This window comes from Chrysemys picta, chromosome 1 (assembly GCF_011386835.1).
Source record: "Chrysemys picta bellii isolate R12L10 chromosome 1, ASM1138683v2, whole genome shotgun sequence".
Taxonomy (NCBI): domain Eukaryota; kingdom Metazoa; phylum Chordata; order Testudines; family Emydidae; genus Chrysemys; species Chrysemys picta.
Window position 1 is genome coordinate 198,323,004 of NC_088791.1, and position 18,426 is coordinate 198,341,429.

Below are 18,426 nucleotides of genomic sequence, written 5' to 3' on the forward strand. Positions count from 1 at the left end.
TCTACACAGTTTAGTGAAAACACGTACGCACAAAGCCTTAGCTGATACACACCATAGTGTTCTTGTGTCTGAATTTCCCTGGTTTTTTAATGTTAGAAAGGATCTCCAACATCGTAGTGGCTCCGGGACACTTTCAAAGAGACCCTGTTTTTCATGAAAGGGGAGCCACTGCTAGATGGTGAATAAAAAATTTAATGTTACTAGCCAGTGACTGAAGCACTGGGGGCGGGGAGGGTTTGGAGGCGGGAGGTTAAGATTTTATTAACAACCATAGGAAATGAAAAACTGAGATTCAAGGGAATTCCTTTGAAGTAAAAAATATTTGTCAACTAACATTGTGATGGAGAAAAAACATTATGATGAATATTTTTCATAAATCAAAAATAAATAATAAACTTTACAAGTAACCACTCTCTTCGATGCTGTTATAATGTACAAGTGGGCCAATGTTCAAGCACCAAAAATCAGTAATAAGTTTGGCAAGAGATATCTGAAACATTGAGACACAAAATCTAAACTTTCTTAAATGGCTGATATTTAATTAATTATAACTCAAACTAATTAACATTTTTAAAATTCATAGAAAACTTTATATCACTGAACAGATTACGTACTGGAAATCTGGTGAAGGTGTACTGTATTCTTCATATAAAACAAAGAGGCTGAACCCCTGCTTTAAGTGAAAAAGAAGAACCCATCCTTAACCATGGTAGCACTATTACATCTCCATACTAATAATAATTTAGGTACCTAATAGTTTCACTGAATCTGCATGAATGACTTTAAATTATCAGTTTCAAATACACTTATATTTATATGAAATTCAAAATGTTATTGTACAGGAAGGTCTGGCAGGATATCTTAGAATTGGTTTTTGTGACATGGACCGAATGCTAGTAGAAAACAAAATCCAGGTTCTTTCATGCTGTCTTCATTAAGCATATTATAAGATGGAGAAATCCATAGAGACCCCATGCATAGAAAAATGTTGGAGATTCTATAGCTGAAGTTCTCATGTGAACACATCTTTTGGAGCTATTAAAATATAGACAAGGATCATCTTTCAGGAATTTCTTCTAGCAAATCTTCGGTTAGAGGGGGAACAGACCCTGAAGAATGCTAACTAGAGCTGTGCCCTCCAGCCGCCCTGGTATGACTCCTCAAACTGCAGGGTCTCTAGCATGCAGAATTTTTGCATGAGGGCTTCCATGGACTTCAGGGCAGGGGACAAATATGCACTGGAACTGTAAAGTCTCCCACTTCCATGCTCCCTGTTGCATTTACTCACCAGAGTTCCCCTGTGCCTGTGTCACAGAAGAGGAGTGTCTGTCCTATCAATTCGAGAGTCCATGAGTCTCTTTCATGAGTGCAGAGACCAATTTGTGTCTTATACATAAGTGATTGTTGCTCAGTTATAGTCACTCTACACTGAAATTTGGCATTCAAAGCCTCAACCCAGGAACACTTTTCATACCAAATTTGGCGTGAGTTATTTTTAGAGGGCTTAGGAACAATAAAATAAAAGGATTGTGGCTGCAGATGTTTTTGGTTCCTGTGTAACTTAAAAATCTTAGTGAATTTTAGAAGAAAATATTCTGCAATACAGATTGGCCCCTTGGCCTATGTTCTGCTTATTGCATCTTCTTTCCTCTTGTTTTTCATTGTTAGAGGTTACAGTGCTAATTAGAAATGAGGAAATGTGGAGGCTGCTTCCCCACATAGGTGCCACCTTGATCTTGATGATTTTACCTCATTTCAAAAGCATCTGCCTCTGCGCTGCATTTTGCTCTGTAGTTGCAAGCTCTGCAGATGGTATTTATAGATAAGAGCTTAGCTTTCTACACAAAAAGCTGCAAAACAGTCCTTGCTGTATCCTTGAAGGGAGGGAGCTAACTGTGTACCATTTCCTGTTTGACACATTTCAGAGGGTTTACACGCTCTCCTTGCCATTAATTAATATCTGTTTAGCATTATATGGGACGGTTCGTAGTTCAGAAACAGCATGGTATGGTAACTGTATAAAATAATTTGGCACAGGAAGCATACCCATGGACTAAGAACTCACTTATGTCCCTCCTGGAGCTACACAGTCCTTAGATCTGACTATGTAGGAAAAGCAGGTCTACTCACCTACTTGTTCCACCCGGGGCAGGTGGGTGGGGTGGGATGAAGCCTTAACCCCACCACCCTTCACTCAATGGCCAAGTAGCTGAGCCAGCATGTGGGGGACATGAGCTCTAGTAATTTGACGCTGGTGTAGACCAGCAGTAAATTACTATTCACCAGGGGAAAGGAAGTAGGAGGAGATTTTTTGTATTAGATAGGTGTCTCTTCAGGAAGCACAATCCTCCTGCAGTTATACCTGAGGTGTGCAGCTTAGGGCTTGTCTACATGGCAAGTTACTGTGCGGCAAGCCAGGGTGTGAATCTGCTGCGCACTAGCTTGCTGTACAGTATTATCCTGTCTGGACACTGCTATAGTGCACTGAAAGCCCCAGAGTGCGGTTCGGCTTAACCCACTGTTCATGTGGTTGCCTGAATCACAAACTAGCTGACTGGAAGGTTTGGTACAGATCTGGCTTTACTGTAATTTGTGAGTCAAATTTTTTCAACATTCATTCCTTGTACTGAGACTGCAGTTAAAAATATGTACATATGGCCCAGATCATCAAATCTAGTCTATTGGCCAATTTATTCAAGGGAGCAGATTTTTTAAAATATACATGTTTTGGGGATTTCAAGTATTAGAAAAGCGTAAAAGTGCATCTTCTGAAGTCTCCTTGGTTGGCACATTATTATCGCATCCCTTCCCTGGGGCAAAATTGCAATGTTAGGCTGAATATTGGGTGAGCCTTAGAACCATATAGAGCCTGATCCAGTACTGAAGTCAGTGGAAGTGTTCTCATTGACTTCAGGAGGTGCAGAATGTGCTGCCTTCCCACCCGCCACATGCTTGTACCAGTTCACAAGATGACAGAGGTGGACATGTGGAAGCTGCTACTTTAACCTTCATTGAATGCATCTGGTATGACAGTGTTGTTATTGTTATGCTGAGAGGTACTAGTGACTGCATCATTCAGAAACCTCATTGAAATTGGGTATGAATGCCCCCCTCTTTGAATGTAACTGTCAGGATGAGTTAATAAGAAGCATCCCAACACAGGCCATGTCTACAACACTGCAACTGTGTCGCTGTAACACCATAATGTAGCTGCTTCCTACATTGACAGGAGGGGTTTTTCCATTGATGCAGTTAATCCACCTCTCTGAGAAGTGATAGCTAGGTCAGTGGAAGAATTCTCCCATTGACTTAGCAATGTCTACACCGGGGGTGGGGGGCTAGTTCAAACTTACTGTGGTCCTCCAGGTGCAAAATTTTTCAGTCATGAGTGACATAACTAAGTTGATCTAATTTTTAAGTGTAGACCAGGTCTAAGATAAATGGGGGTTGTGAACCTGCCCAGGAGTTTGGAATGAGAGGACAGAAGGGGTTTGCTGAGTATTGTTTGTGTTGTGCGTATGAGGGGAGGGAGAACAAACAGAACAGAAGGAGAGGCAGAGGCAAAAAGCAAGAAAGCCAAGTAGTAGCGAGTGAGTACAGTGTGACCCAGATAAAGAGAGCTTTGGGGTCTGTTGGCTGAAGAGGCTTGGGGATATAAACTAAGAAACAGCTCCTTTTGTTCTTGGTTTCTCCTGTGTTCAGAGAAGCAGGACTCTGTACATTCCTTGTACATAAACAAGACTGCATCAAAGAAAATACTAGACTCCATCAATTCTACTTTGAGCTGGAACATGGCCAGGGCCCTGAATTTTGACTAGTCACGTGGGTCAAAAAGGGACAATAGTAGTAGGATCCAGTTTCCAAGGATACAGATTATAGTATTCCTGTTGAACCAAGTTGGAACAAATAATGGAGATACAGTACCTACAGAAATCGGAAATGGCTACTACAAATTAAAACAAGGCCTAAAACAAGAGCTGGAGATTTCCTAGAAAGGGCTTAGAGAAAATTTGCAGGTTGAGATAAGAACCTTGTTGGAGGAGCAACTACAAAGTGCCCAGACAGATTGGGAAACATGCTTAGGCTGGAATGGTAAAATGGCTTGATGAGTTGACCAACAGTCTGACTGCCATATGCCAGACGTTTTTTCACAAAATAGTGCAGCTCAAACAGGCTTTGGTCAATTTGGAACTTGCTAACTGAGAGGAATTGCAGCAAGGACTTAAGGAGTTGAAAATTCGGCTCCAGAAGGAAATCTAAATATCACAGACCACAGTGGCAGGCAGCCATCTGGATGAGGAATTGAGCCAGCCAGAGGACTTGAGTAAGACCAAATATTTGCAACAGATTTCTACCCCGTTTGTAATCTACAGAGGCCCAGAGGGGAGAGTTCAGCCTGTCCCAGGTCAAATAATGCAAAAGGGAGGGGGAAATTCCCTAGGACACTTATTTGGCTCAGTTCAACATTATAGCTCAAATCAATGGCTGGGCAGATAGACAGAAAAGGGAGGATACTAGTAGCCAATGTGGGTGACTCAGGTCTGAAAGTGCTGCAGAACTTACCTGCAGAAAAGAGACAGAGTTATCCAGACCTGGTACAAGCCCTGGTCATGTAGTTTGGAGCTAGCCATCAATCTGAGCTGGCCAGAATGCAGCTAAGAGGTAGAAAGAGAGAAGAAACCCCATCTGGCAGAGGACCTGCAGAGGCTTGTGCTCCTAGCATACCCAGATAGCAATGTGGCCTTCCAGGATACATTGGTGATGGATGAATTTATAGATGCTCAGCTGGAGTTGGACTTGCAGATCAAGATCAGTGAAAGGAGACCAAAGACACTCTGAGAGCTGGTGGAATTTGCCATGGAACTTGAATATTTCTTTGCAGCAATGCACCAGTAGAGGAAACAGCTGATAGTGGGGAAGATGGAAGTTGAATGCCGAGGGCCCTGTAAGTACCATTCTGTGTCTAATATATATGATGAAAGAGGGGATTCTATTCTGGTTCATGACTGTATTGAACTATTAGAAAAACTGATCAGTTTGGTTTGTAAAGAAGGGAAATTGGCAATAATACAAAAATTAAATGAAACAGTTGGTTAAATGCTGATACTGATAAATGCTGACAAAATTGGCCACCAAAAAGGACTTTTAAAAATGTTATGCAGGCCAAGACAGACTGTCACCAGTGTGTAGTGAAAGCCTCTCTCTCAGTTCAGGAAATGGTGGAGCACCAAGCTGAAGGGGCAACAGTTGGTGGAGGTACAAGCATCAGCCCCCAGTTTTAGCTTCAATCTGCACAGTTGAACAAACATGGGGGTTTGGCTATTGAGTGTGTAAAAGGATCTGCAAAATGCACAGTGGTGATTGACACTGGCTCAAATATAATAGTTATTAAACCAGACCTGTTAAAAAAGCAAGAGAGCAGGGGATCCATAACTGAACCCCTTACTTGGTCTCAAATGGAGACAGTGACTGAGGCAATGAAACCTATCCAAAAACTGGGAAAACTGGGTTTGAAGATTGGACCCCTGGAATTCGAGCCAGAAGTCTGGGTGGCTGAAATAGTGGCTGAGCTAATTGGATTTGAGCTTGGCTTGGATTTGATTATGGCTAATAACTGCATAATCAGTGCCAGGAAAGGTGTCTTACAAATTCAGTCTGTGGATGTTCCCTTTAAAAATGAAACAAATGGTTTGGAGGCTGTTTGTTTGCAGTGAACAAATTGGCCTGCCCCGGGGGTCAGAAACCATTGTATCAGCTACACACTGTGGTAGCTTTGCAGCACAGGAAAGATAGGGAGTCGTTGAAATCTATTTTGAGACCCAGCATCTTGGGGGGAATCTTAGCTGCTAATGCTCCTGTGAATCTGAAAGAAGAACTGATCCTGTTTGCTTGCTGAGTGCTTCCGACAAGCAGCAAATAGCAAAACACGGAAATCATTTCAGTGGACAGCAGGGTGAGCTTTAGCATTGTCACAGCTGAAAAAGGCTGTTGGGACTGCCCCTTTCATATTGGACACAGATGCTAATGCTTACTGTTCGGGGGGAAGGGGTAGAATTTCAGGTTGGCTGCCCTGCCCCCTCTCCTTTTGAATCTGAGAATGTAGCTGTGGAAGTTGAGGCTGGAGCCTGGTCTACATTTAATAGTTAGGTCGACATAGCTGTGGTGCTCAGGGGTGTGAAAAATTGACACCCCTGAGCACCATAGCTATGACAATCTAACCCCTGGTATAGATGCAAAGTAGGTCAACAGAAGAATGCATCCATTGGCCTAGCTACCATTGTTCAGGGAGGTGGAGTTTCTATGGCAATGGAAAAACCTTGTCTCTCACTGTAGGAAGCATCTGCACTTTGGCACTACAGCGGCATAGCCTTGCTCAGGACTGGCCCTAGACCAAATGGTGCCCAAGGGAAGGAGCGTCTTTGGTGCTTCCCCGCCCCCTCCATTTGTTAAACTTTTGAATAGCTTATTTTTTATTGTATTTGTAGCCCATTTCACAACTTGGATGCACGATTTGCCTGCATGCTTTATCCTTGTCATATAAGATGATAAATGTGCATGGTAGAATCTGTAAATCTGTATTTATTCATGCCATATATAACCAAATAAAAAATCATTTCCTCTATATTTATAGAAACGTTTTAATCTAAGAATAACTGAAATGTAATAACATCAAGAAATTGAACTGTGCATCAACACTGGGTGAACCACTATTAAATCGTGTTACAGTAGGTGACATTCTTAGAATTTAACCCTAGCCCTTTAGTTTAAAAGGTCACTTTTCTCACCTTTGCCCCTGTGAACTGAAGCACAGCTTCAGAGAGATCCAAAGATTGTCCAATGGCATTTTCAAGCAATAAAATAGCAAGCGATGTCAGTCTCTCATCGGCCATCGTCGCATGAAGACATGTTTTAATGAACCTGAGCTTTGAAAAGTAGCGCTCACCACTCACGACTGTGAACGGCAGCACAAGCAGAATCCTCAAAGCCATCCACACATTAGGAAAAGTGTCCTTCAGCTTTGCATTATGAATGAATTGGAGAACTTTGAATGGAGAGTGTTTCCTGGGTGGCAAAATGTAATGAATTTTGTCTAATTTGACATACAAGTCTTTAATCATTGATGTACGAACATTCTCCATGTTTCAGCATCCAGTGAAGGTCTGTACAATTGTTCAAGAGTGTTTTCCTGTCTGCTGGCAGCTACAAAAACTCACACCTCTATTCGTGGTGCTTCATTTCTCTGAACCTTTCTTCAAGGGACACTTGAGCAGTGTCAACTAGTGAGCAAAAAAACTCCCTATTGAATTTTTCTTCCAAGCTTCCCTTCACTTCATCTCTGCCCTTGTATTGAAACTGTCTCTTCTTCTGATGAATGCAAGTTTCCTTGAAGACAGGCTCAACTCCTAAGTTTTCTGCTAATTCTTTGGCAGCAGTGATGGCATCTTCAAATCCGTTGTCTCTGTAGACCACAACAAAATCAAAGTAGCTTCTCATCAAAGTAGTAGCAGTTGTGATGTCCATTGACTAAGTTTGTAATGCATTGCTTACAATGTTTACTTGGAACAGGGTATCGTGCCAAACCACAGTTGAGACCAGAAATTGGAAGTCAGTGATCTGGTTTGCCAGGCTTTGCGCCTCATGTCGGATTCAGGCCTCGGCTTTACTCGACTGCGCTGGTTCCATCAGGGCGTCGTAAACCTCAGTTACTTGATACCTCAGTGACCTTATGCTGTCAATGTGCCTCTCCCAGCTAGTGTCACTTACTGGCTTCATGGTCAGATTTGTAACATTGCCCATGAGGATCTTCCACCTGATACCCGATGCTGAAACCAATATGTATATCCAGTACTCCGAAGAGAGATACTGAATCTAAAGAAGATGCTGCATCTGAAACAACCAAGTTGAGGGAATGGTGGCCACAAGGCACAAAGAAAGCTCTTGTATTCAGCACAAGGATCCTTGTCTAGATGCTACTGTTTCTTCCCTTCATGTTCACACCATTATCATAGCTTTGGCTGCAGCAGTCCTGAAGCTTTATTTTATTCTCATTCAAAACGTTCATAAACAGTTCTGCTAGGCCTTTTCCAGTAGAGTCATCCACAAACCGGAAACAGATGACATGTTCCTTTATTTGGATACAGCCATCCTCGTCATCAACAAATCTTACTGTAAATGACATCTTTTCTCTGTGGCTAATGTTAGGAGTGCAGTTCATTATTACGGGGTGGTACTTTGCTTTGCCAAGCTGCATCAATATGTTATCAAGCACCTTCCTTGCCATAAGGTCACTCAATTTGTTTTGAATTGTTTTGTTGCAGTAATGGTCCATTGCTTTTCTATGAACTACTAGACGTTGGTGTTCACCCATGACATCATCGTATTTCCCAAGGAGCTCTACCAAACGGAGGAAATTACAGTTATGTTCAGTGAACAACTTGTCTGACAAGCCCCAGAAAGTCAAATTATTCTTTGCGAGGAAGAGGGTAATTCAGATCAGACACTCAAGCATGTTCCTCCAGTGCTGGGTTTCTACATTAATAATGCGCTGGTTTTCTGCATCTATGCATTTATTCAGCTTGAGCCTGGATTTGACCTCCATCCATTTAGAATAGGCTGTAATATGGCCTGGTGATTTTTCATGTAGCTTCACAGCATCAGCTAAATTATGCCAGTAATTGTACCCAGAAAGCACAAGCAATGATTTGGCATTCTTGTCAAATATTTTGCAACAAAAACAGAACACTTTGTCAGTTAATTTTGAGTAGCCAATGCTGATTCAGTTTCTGACCATACTTGAGCACTCTTTTGCAGTGCAACTTTGAGAAGTGTCGCTTCTGCTCATTTAATGGAAAGGTCAGATCCTTGATTTTGTCTGACCCGTTCAAAATTGTACAATCAATATTGGCAACGTTTAGGATCACTGGCCATAAACCAGGATCTGATGTATCAATTTGTGATGTGCAATTTTTCTCACTGCTGTTTCTGTCATCATGCGAGGCTGAATCTTCTTTATCATTTCTTTGCATAATGAAAAGTTTCAGAGTAGCAGCCGTGTTAGTCTGTATCCGCAAAAAGAATAAATAATAAATTTTGTTAGTCTCTAAGGTGCTACAAGTCCTCCTGTTCTTCTTTTTATCATTTCTCTCCTTTTCATGTAAACCAGATTTTTCTTTGTCATTATTCTCCTTTTCATGTAAGCCACATTCTTCTTTATCATCACTCTCCTTTATGCCACTGGATGATTCTCCATCACTTTCCTCACATTTCCATTCCTTATCTTCAGGTAAATCTGCTAATTCCTTAGTAATCCATCATTTATGCTTCACTCCTCAATTTCTTCTTCACTGGGATGATAGCAACTGCCTAAAGTCTGGTCTATGTTGTTCTGTTTCAGATATTTTCCCATCAAATTTTCCCCTTACTGCAAACTAGATTGCAACTGAGATTTTTTCTTCCTATACTGAGCTCCTGAAGACTTCCTTATGGGCATCTTTTTTGTACAGAGGAAAATAGACAGTATTAGGGAGAACAAAAGTCTTTGTTCTGCAGTCTTAGAAAATCATCAAACATTACATGTAAAGCATGGCAAAAGAAGAAACAGTATTTCTTTTATATTGTTGTGTAGATATAGGCTCACTAGATATCTCGGGCATCTCATTAAATATGTCCTTTATTAATCAGTACTTACACTCTTAAGTCTTAAAACACAGTACACGTTCATAATTACACAATAAAACAAGGTTCACAATATTGCAGTGGGGCTCTCACTTCAGTTCAGTTTGTTCTTATATCTCACTCACTGACTGACTGGCAATGCCATGCCCCTGATATACTCGTGAGGGCATGGCTGACAGCATTCTAGGAGGTTTGAGGAAAATGTAGTTCTCAAAGTCTGGAAGGTTCCACAAGATTCTACAAGGTCCAGAACATTTTAAGAGGTTGGTGAAAAATGAATCCACATATGGAATACCTGAAACGTTTTACTTCATACATTCTATTTTCCCTTTTGTCGTTAACAACTAAAACTGCACCCCAAGTCCTGCACCACCCAATCCTGGCACCCCAGGCAGTCGCCTGGGTTACCTGCCCCTACATCCAGCCCTGGCTGTGCTGGTGTAGTGTCATTGTGTAGATATGTCCTGGAAAAGTTGTTGTAGAGATCAATCCCACAACCCCCATTCAAACAGAATGGGCAGGGTCTGCGTCAGCCAACAAATTTCACAGAAACAATAGGGATTTCCCAGGTGATTGAAGGAAAGTCAGTCAGGGAGTAAAAAAATCCCGAAGGAGGTTGGGTGGAAATTAAATCAATTAGGGTTGATGATGTGAAAACAGCGATCATATGTAGATAGTTAACCTTGTATCATTTTGCTAAATTATTTATTTGCTCTCTCTTTGGCATAGGTCATACAGGGTGTCGTTATTTTGAGTACCATCAGAATTATGGGCAGAGCTAAAACAGGAGAGTTATGCTGAGAGGTACTGGTGATTGCATCAATCACAAACCTCTGAGTTTGGGCATGAACGCCCCCTTCAATTAACATAACTGTCTGGATGAGTGAGTCAGAAGCCCCGCACCTAAGACAAACAGGGACTGTGAACCTGCCCAGGAGTTTGGACTGAGTGGGCAGAGGGGGTGTGTGTGTGTGCGCATGTGTGTGTGTGTGTGTATGTGAAAGCCAAGCAATAGCCAGTAAACGTAGTGTGATTCTGGAAAAAGCCAGAGAGTGATCTTGTGGGTCTGTTGGCTAAAGAGGCTTGGTGCTATAAAATAGGAAACTGCTCCTTTATTGTTGGTTTCTCCTGCATTCAGAGAAGCAGGACTTTGTACAGTCCTTGTACATAAATAAAACTGCAAGTCCCTCAATTTCTGCTTCCAACTGGAACATCTCCAGGACCCCGAACTTTGACTAACCACTCAGATCAAAAGGGGCAATGTTATTTATTAACCACAATCTGGCAATAGCCTGTCACTTGTATTAGTACTGTGGGATCAGACTTTCTCATATACAATTTTGCGAAGCATGTCAAAACTCTTTATGGTTCTGCTCCCACTGAAGTGAATGGGAATCTTGCCTTTTACTTCCCTGGATACAAGATCAAGCCTTAAAAATCCCATCTCTCTATGTGCGTCTATCTGTCGTTTCTACTTTTCCCACAGAGAATACACTTTCACTCCAGCTTCAGGACTGCTCCCCAAGAATGAAAATGAACCTAGACGTAAACTGAATGGTGAAGTCCATATCCCAGTAATGACAAAGAGTGTAACCCAAACACTTGCTTTCCAGGTAATAAGTCTTCATTTCTTACTCTTTGACAGGTGCATAAATATCAGTGCAGGTAACATGCTTATACAAATACATGTTTTTAAATGAACATTTAATACCACCCTCTAGTTTCATCTCAATATTATCTATAGAGAAATGGCTTTTACATTTCTTAATGTCTCTTTGCTTCAGCCAGTAAAAAATAACAAAGCAAATGAAAAAAATATAGTTTTCAAATGTCAGCTTTCTTTATGTGCAAGGAGTAAACAGATCCTCTAAGTATAAGCAAGGCTTGTGTCAAACTCTGGAGATACGGCTTGCGGAGCAATGTGCAGATATTGCTAGCAGTAGGCGTTGGGCCTAATTCTTCTCTCATACCAGTCTGAGGCCTGCATAACACCACTGATTTCAATGGATTTACACCAGTGTAACTGAGAGCAGAATTAGGCCCTATGTTTGTACTTTCTTGGCCAAACTGATTTTATTTTACCTTATCTTAGATATTTATATGCCTTACTGTAGGATCTTAGATCCTAGTCTGTAATTTCTTTGTGTTTTTATATATATCTACAATAAATAAGTGTGTAAGACAATAGAGAGTAAATTAGTTGAAAGGGTCACCATCAACACTGACAGATTTACATTTTTAACCCCCTGCCCTCAATATTGATGGGGTTTTTGGGGGGGGAGGAGGAGGTGTTTTGTTTTTGTTTTTTTACAATGTATCCCCAGTATTTATTAACAGGTCGCCCAGCAAAGGGCAAGAATTTGACTAAATCTCAGCTTCTCAGATGGGCTACCCACTTGGGTGCATGGGCTCTGATGTTCATGTGACCTGGGTGCATTTGTGTGCATTCTGTCTGCAGCTCCTTTCTTGTGACCTGGTAGGGGCCTGAAATTTGCAAGAACCCTGCACATTAGAAACAAAGGTTCTTAGAAATACTAATCCCCAGAAGAATGTAGCTAGCAGCCAGAATGTAGAGGATGTCCTCCCAAAACCAGACCTCATCGTGTTCCCTTCAGCACCCTGAAAATATGATGACTTCTATGGGCATAATATAATGCCTCCTTGACACCACAGCTTGTGTGCTCCTCCTCCCTTCTCTCACAGAGCCCAGCTCTGGGTTGGAGTCCTGATTTGATCCACAGTATGTTTCTTGCAGTAATTCACGTGTTCATTTTGAGAGGCCTTATGATGGAAGTTGCTCCTGCACTCAAGTTCCCTCAAAACAGAAAAGCAAGATTGCAAAACCCTGAATCATAATCTTCCCACTGCAGTTTATTAATATCTCTTCCTAAGGGTACTGTATGTGTACAAAGCAAACGGAGATGTGACTGTAGCACGGGTAGACACACCCATGCTAGTTTTAATCTAGCTAGCGCGGGTAACAATCATAATATAGACATAGTGGCACGGATTTCAGACTAGCTGCCTCAGTACAAGCCAGGGACCCTGAGTACATACTAGGGTTGTTAGACCACCCTGGGGACCCTACGGCCACATCTTCACTGCTATTGTTACCTTGTGCTAGCTAGATTAAAGCTAACATGGGTAAAGCTAACTCTGTGTTACAACCACTCCTCCATTTGTGTCATAGATACACCCTCAGACGCAAAACAAAATCTGTTGCTGCAGAGATAAAATAAGATGCAGTGTACAGTGGAAAATTTGAATGCAGATCTGTCTGTATTGTAAGGATTCCAATTCTCCTCATCCAGTTTGCTGTGCCTATGCTAGGATTTTAACATGTTAGTTAAAACACCTTTTTCCTAATGTAAACATGGTCTTATAACCTAATCTATAGCCACTGAAATCACAGATGTGCTGGCCGCGGCTTCTCGCCACCCCCATTGGCCCGGGACGGCAAACCGCGGCCAGTGGGGGCCGCGATCGGCCGAACCTGCCGCGTCAGCAGGTTAATAAACTGGCCTAGCCCGCCAGGGTGCTTACCCTGGCGAGCCACGTGCCAAACGTTGCCAACCCCTGGTCTAGTTTATTCAAATGATTGTAAGCCTTTCAGGAAAGGGACTGTCCTTTAGTATGTGTGTACAGCACATTGCAGGCCTGATCTCAGTTGCAGGTTCTAGGTGCCACTGCAATAAAATTAACTAATAACACTAAAATATAAATGGGTCACTGCATCCAGCTTTCTCAGGCTATTGCTCTCAGAAGAGGCCTGTTGGTGATGCGCCATGGGGAGAGAGTGGATCATGTTTTTGGGAAGTCCTGGATTCAGCAATGCTTAACTGCAGATGGTAAGTAAAAGAACGGGAGGACTGGCCCTTGGCAAACCAGACTGAAAAGAAAATATTGTACCATGATGGCCGTGATGCATAAAGTCTAAATTACTTCTTGTAAATGTCTGCAAACCAGACTGAACTTTAGTGCTGAAGAAAGCAGCTATTCAGAAATACCCTTCATACACAAAAAGCCTAGTAGTATCATATAGTCAAAGCAATACGGTAGAACCTTAGAGTTACGAACACCAGAGTTACAAACTGACCGGTCAACCACACAACTCATTTGGAACTGGAAGTACACAATCAGGCAGCAGCAGAGACAAAAAGAAAAGGCAAATACAGTACTGTTAAACATAAATTACTAAAAAATAAAGGGAAAGTTTAAACAGAAGGTTTGACAAGATACGGAAACTGTTTCTGTGCTTGTTTGATTTAAATTAAGATGGTTAAAAGCAGCATTTTTCTTCTGCATAGTAAAGTTTCAAAGCTGTATTAAGCCAATGTTCAGTTGTAAACTTTTGAAAGAACAGCTGTAATGTTTTGTTCAGTTACAAACATTTCAGAGTTACAAAAAATCTTCATTCTTGAGGTGTTCAGAACTCTGAGGATCTACTGCATTTGCTATAGTCACAGTACTTCCCATGTAGTCATCCTACCCAAGTAATACTGTACAAATAGAGCTCAGTGAAACTACATTTTTGTCTCGAGTTGAAGTGCAAAACATGAATTTTTCACCAGCATTTTCAGAAATTTAAAAAATTGATCAATGCCCAAATTTCCCTATTTTGTGTGGCTAGACATAGCTTTTCAACATTACAATGTTGATCAAAATCATGACGCTGTGCTAGTCAAACCCAGTCAAGAATAACTGGAGCAAACAATGAGATTTTTGTGGAGAAATGACAAAATGTTAACACTGGCATAGGTGAAAAGTCAAGGTTGACGGGTTTTTTGGCCTTCAAAGCATGATTCTGAGGTGAAACAAAGTTTTATATATATATATATATATTTGGGGGTGAGAGTGGGGGAGGAATTGTGTTTTGCTCATGGTCTCTTGGGTTATGTTGGAAATTGGACAAGATGACCATAATGATCACTTCTGGCTTTAAAATCTGTGAAGTATTTCCTTTTCTTTTTTGCTATGAGAACATTGTTTTTTTATAACTTTGGCAATGGTAAAAAGAGTTTCCACTGCTCTGATGTGAATATATGTCTCTGGTGAATTTTACAGAGCATTTGTTTTCTCTGGTGTTCCGCTACTCTGGAACTCAGAGGAGATGTGTCATTCTGTCAGACGGTTCTCCTCCTTGCTGTCTTTCCCAGAACCCAATGAGACTGGGCCATAGTGAATCAACAATTTCCCGGGTTTGCTTTGGTGAATGTAAAATGCAGTATCCCTGAGATAATATTAAGAAATCACTCACTCCCTTTTTTCACCAGGGAGACAATTAGGGTCAGGTTTTCAGAAATGGGTTGCCTAAAATGCAGAAGAAAATTATTGTGCATGCATAACAGAAATATGTACGTATGTATTTCTATGGCCTTTATATATAGGGATGAAATGTTCTGTTTTGTTTTAGGAAAATACCACAGAGCAGATCTGAATTTCCCTGCCAGTCTGCCAAAACGAAGAGACGGCATCAAACATTTTGAATATGATCCTCCTTTATCATGCTGTGGTGTTTTCCAGTCTAGACTTGTAGGTAAGTTAGATATTATTCTAATAGGAATGAAAAGGGGTGGAAGAAAGACTTCTGTAATCTGTGAAAGCGCATGCTGGCTTTACCATAGGAATGCTTCTTGGCAGCGTAACTGGTAGATTTCCTTTATGGGCAGCAGGAAAGGGACCTTGCTGTTTCATGTGGGAGCTGTACAGCAGGGTGGGGAGCAGGGCCAATTTCTCATGTAGTGCAAGAGCCAGCCTGCCACCTTATGGCAGGGAAGGGTCAGAGCAATGTGCCACAACACTGTACATTCTGCTTCTAGTCTGAACCGGAGCAGTGAACTGTAGCCAGGGCCGGCTCCAGGCACCAGCAGAAGAAGCACGTGCCTGGGGTGGCACATGCTAAGGGGCGCCTTTTCTTTTCTTTCTTTCTTTCTTTCTTTTTTTTTTTTTTTTTTGGCTGCTTCGGCAGTTCGGGCGGCAGTCCGAGCGGCTTTTTTTTCTTTTTCTTTTTTTTGCTTGGGGCGGCAAAAATGGTAGGGTCGGCCCTGACTGTAGCCTCTCTGTTGGCTGGCTAGCGTGGGGCAGGACATGCAGTTTCTTGGTCTCTAGATTGTGTGTGAGCAGTTCATACTCACTATATTGATATTTGAACTGTATTGGGTAGTCAGATTGAATACATCTATCCATGATGTGTTTCTGTTCCCTGCTTTGATGAGTATAAATCTCAGAAATAGGGTTGTGGTGCAAATACCTGTCTTTCTCTATCTACCATAGGTGTATCTAAGTGCCTTTACAAATTCAAATATTTCTATGACTGTTTTTCTAGTATTCACTTAACATTTCCTCTTCCCACAAATATTCCTGCTGGTAAGCTTGTCCACCAGAATATTTGTGGAAAGTGAATTAAAAAGAGGCATGAGTGCATTCAAAGTCAGTTTATTGTAAAGTTCAAACTAATATCTGTGGGAAATATTTTGCAGTAGTACTAATGATTGTAAAGAGCAACTCTCGTGTGTATTGCAGGAGAAGCTCTGCTGGAGAAACAAGAGGCAGTTAGCCGTGTATACTGTTCCCCTGCACTCCGCTGCATACAGACAGCTCAACACGTGCTAGAAGGTAGGTTAGCAAAATGGTTATGTTCTTATACCACACTGGCCATTTCTGAGTCAATCTTCCTCTAAGCCAATGAGAGTGGAGCACCTAAAATGCTGCATGGCTTTTTGAAAATTTACTTTTGCCTTTAATCAGTGCTGACAGATACTTCTGTCTAGAGCAAGGGCTAGGTGATACTGTGAGGAAGTAATAAAGTTTTCCCGCTATAATAGTAAAATTGTATTCAATTGAATCATGTCCAATAAAGTTAAAACGGAATCTAACGTTGTATAAGACAAAGACATTTCAGATTAAGTAGAATTTAACTTATTGTCAAATTGTTATATTTAACTCTTCCATGAATGATTTTGGTCATAAAATCAAGTGTTTCCATTACGCTCAGGGACAGGTACCCGGGGAAAGAAACCTGAGAGTTTCTCCTGGAAGTTTGCCTTTGCTAACAAGAGGTTTGAGACCGCCACATCATTAAAAACTAGTCTTTTTAAATGAAGACTCCCACGTGATAGGTCACTCAAAAAATTTCTTTTAAAATCACAAAGCCATGGATGATAGGACTCTGTGATTCCAAAACTGAGAAGGAACACTGCGTTTCTGCTGGAAATTCACATCAGTATGGCCTTCTGAGAATACAGAGTAAAACTCAGGTTACCTCTCTTTAACAGGGAGATTTTTCTTTAACATCGTTTTTATAGGTTTGGATTTACTGCTCCACATAGGCCCAGTGAGCTACACGGTATATAGAAACAGCATACAACAATTTTCTTCTTGATATTTACTTACCCTCTAACACCTGTGCGGAGTGAGTTGTTGTCTCCATTTTGTTCTCTACCCCGCAGCACCCAGTGGCATCACTCCACAAATAATCGTGGTTTGAGAATTTACGCTTACAGTGACTCTGGCAAGAATATAGTATAGTTTCTTCTCCTCCCCCTGGGTTGCCAGCTTCAGAACTTTACCAAGTATTGTTTAAGCATGTGGCGTAGGGTATCTAGAAGGACTGAGACTCCATGTAGTCAACATTATGTGTACTTAATAGTCTTTGTTTTACATTGTATTTTTACTTTGTTAATAAAATTATTACCAGGAATAAGGTGCCATGTGCAGGCAAAGCTTAAAGCTCTGAATGCACCTTTCCTTTTTAAAAATCTCTTATTTATTGCAGGGCTTAAATTAGAACAAAAAATTAAAATCAGGGTAGAACCTGGACTCTTTGAATGGACCAAATGGGAGGCCAACAAAATAATTCCCTCCTTTATGGCACTGACAGAACTGACAGAGGCTACTTACAATATAGATCCCAGTTACAGGTAAATGCTGCATGTACAGTATGTTAATGTGTATTTCTGATACCTCTCTTGTTTTTGGCAGTTCTTAAGTCTCACAAGACAGTATTGCAAAAATGAATGATTCAGGATTTAGACCATTGACTTCAACAGACAGAGTAGGGGCTGAGTAAAGCCTATATTATTTGGTCCCAAGATAGGACGTGCCAATATATAGTTCTTTCACTACATAATTCACTGCTTTTGGGCAAGGTGACATACTAACGGGTGAATCAATCTTACATGTATATGGATGGGCGAGTGTGTGTGTCGGGTCTGAATCCTGTTCCTATAGAAGTGAATGGCATTGACTTCAAGTTTGCAAGATCAGGCCTATGGTTGATTATCTAAATATTTTAGACTCTCATGATGGACATCCATATTTTTGTTTTTACTTTTAGCTAAAAACTATGAGCCATGATTTGTTAAGTGTGAAAAAATTCCTGTCTTGTCACATTTCAGCCAAGAAAGAATTGTATTGCATTTTGATGGTGGGGTGGGGGTCAAGTCCTTTCCTTGGTGCTCAGCTCAAAATTGAGTGAAGGTTTCAGAATTTGTCCCAATGGGGGCTGATCTCACATGATCCCGTAGCTGCCAAGATTCGCACAGTTCCACATGTGAACTTCTCAACAGCAAGAAAAACTCACCAATTTTCAACTAAGTCCCTCTAAACAGCAAGTGTAAGGGAGACAGAGCTCATGTCCCAAAATACTGCTGGAGCAGAGAGTTGTAGGAACCAGGGGCAGCCCAAATGTGTTGGGAGAAGAGAGATGAACAGAAAGCAAGGCATCTGTCATTCTAATTTTATAGGTTGTCG

At 41.3% G+C, this 18,426-nt stretch overlaps 1 protein-coding gene across 3 annotated transcripts in view; it reads left to right on the top strand.

Moving 5' to 3' along the window:
* UBASH3A (ubiquitin associated and SH3 domain containing A) overlaps positions 1-18,426 on the top strand; it is a 39,072-nt gene that overhangs the window by 14,745 nt on the left and 5,901 nt on the right. For all 3 annotated transcript variants that reach the window (XR_006174739.2, XM_065577877.1, XM_005303702.4), the window contains exons 7-11: positions 11,162-11,288; positions 13,415-13,523; positions 15,089-15,211; positions 16,198-16,290; positions 17,450-17,594. Coding sequence is in view for 2 of the 3 variants with exons in the window: in XM_065577877.1 (XP_065433949.1) it covers positions 11,162-11,288; positions 13,415-13,523; positions 15,089-15,211; positions 16,198-16,290; positions 17,450-17,594 (597 nt within the window). In the remaining variant the exon portion in view is untranslated. The remainder of the gene's footprint in view (positions 1-11,161; positions 11,289-13,414; positions 13,524-15,088; positions 15,212-16,197; positions 16,291-17,449; positions 17,595-18,426) is intronic.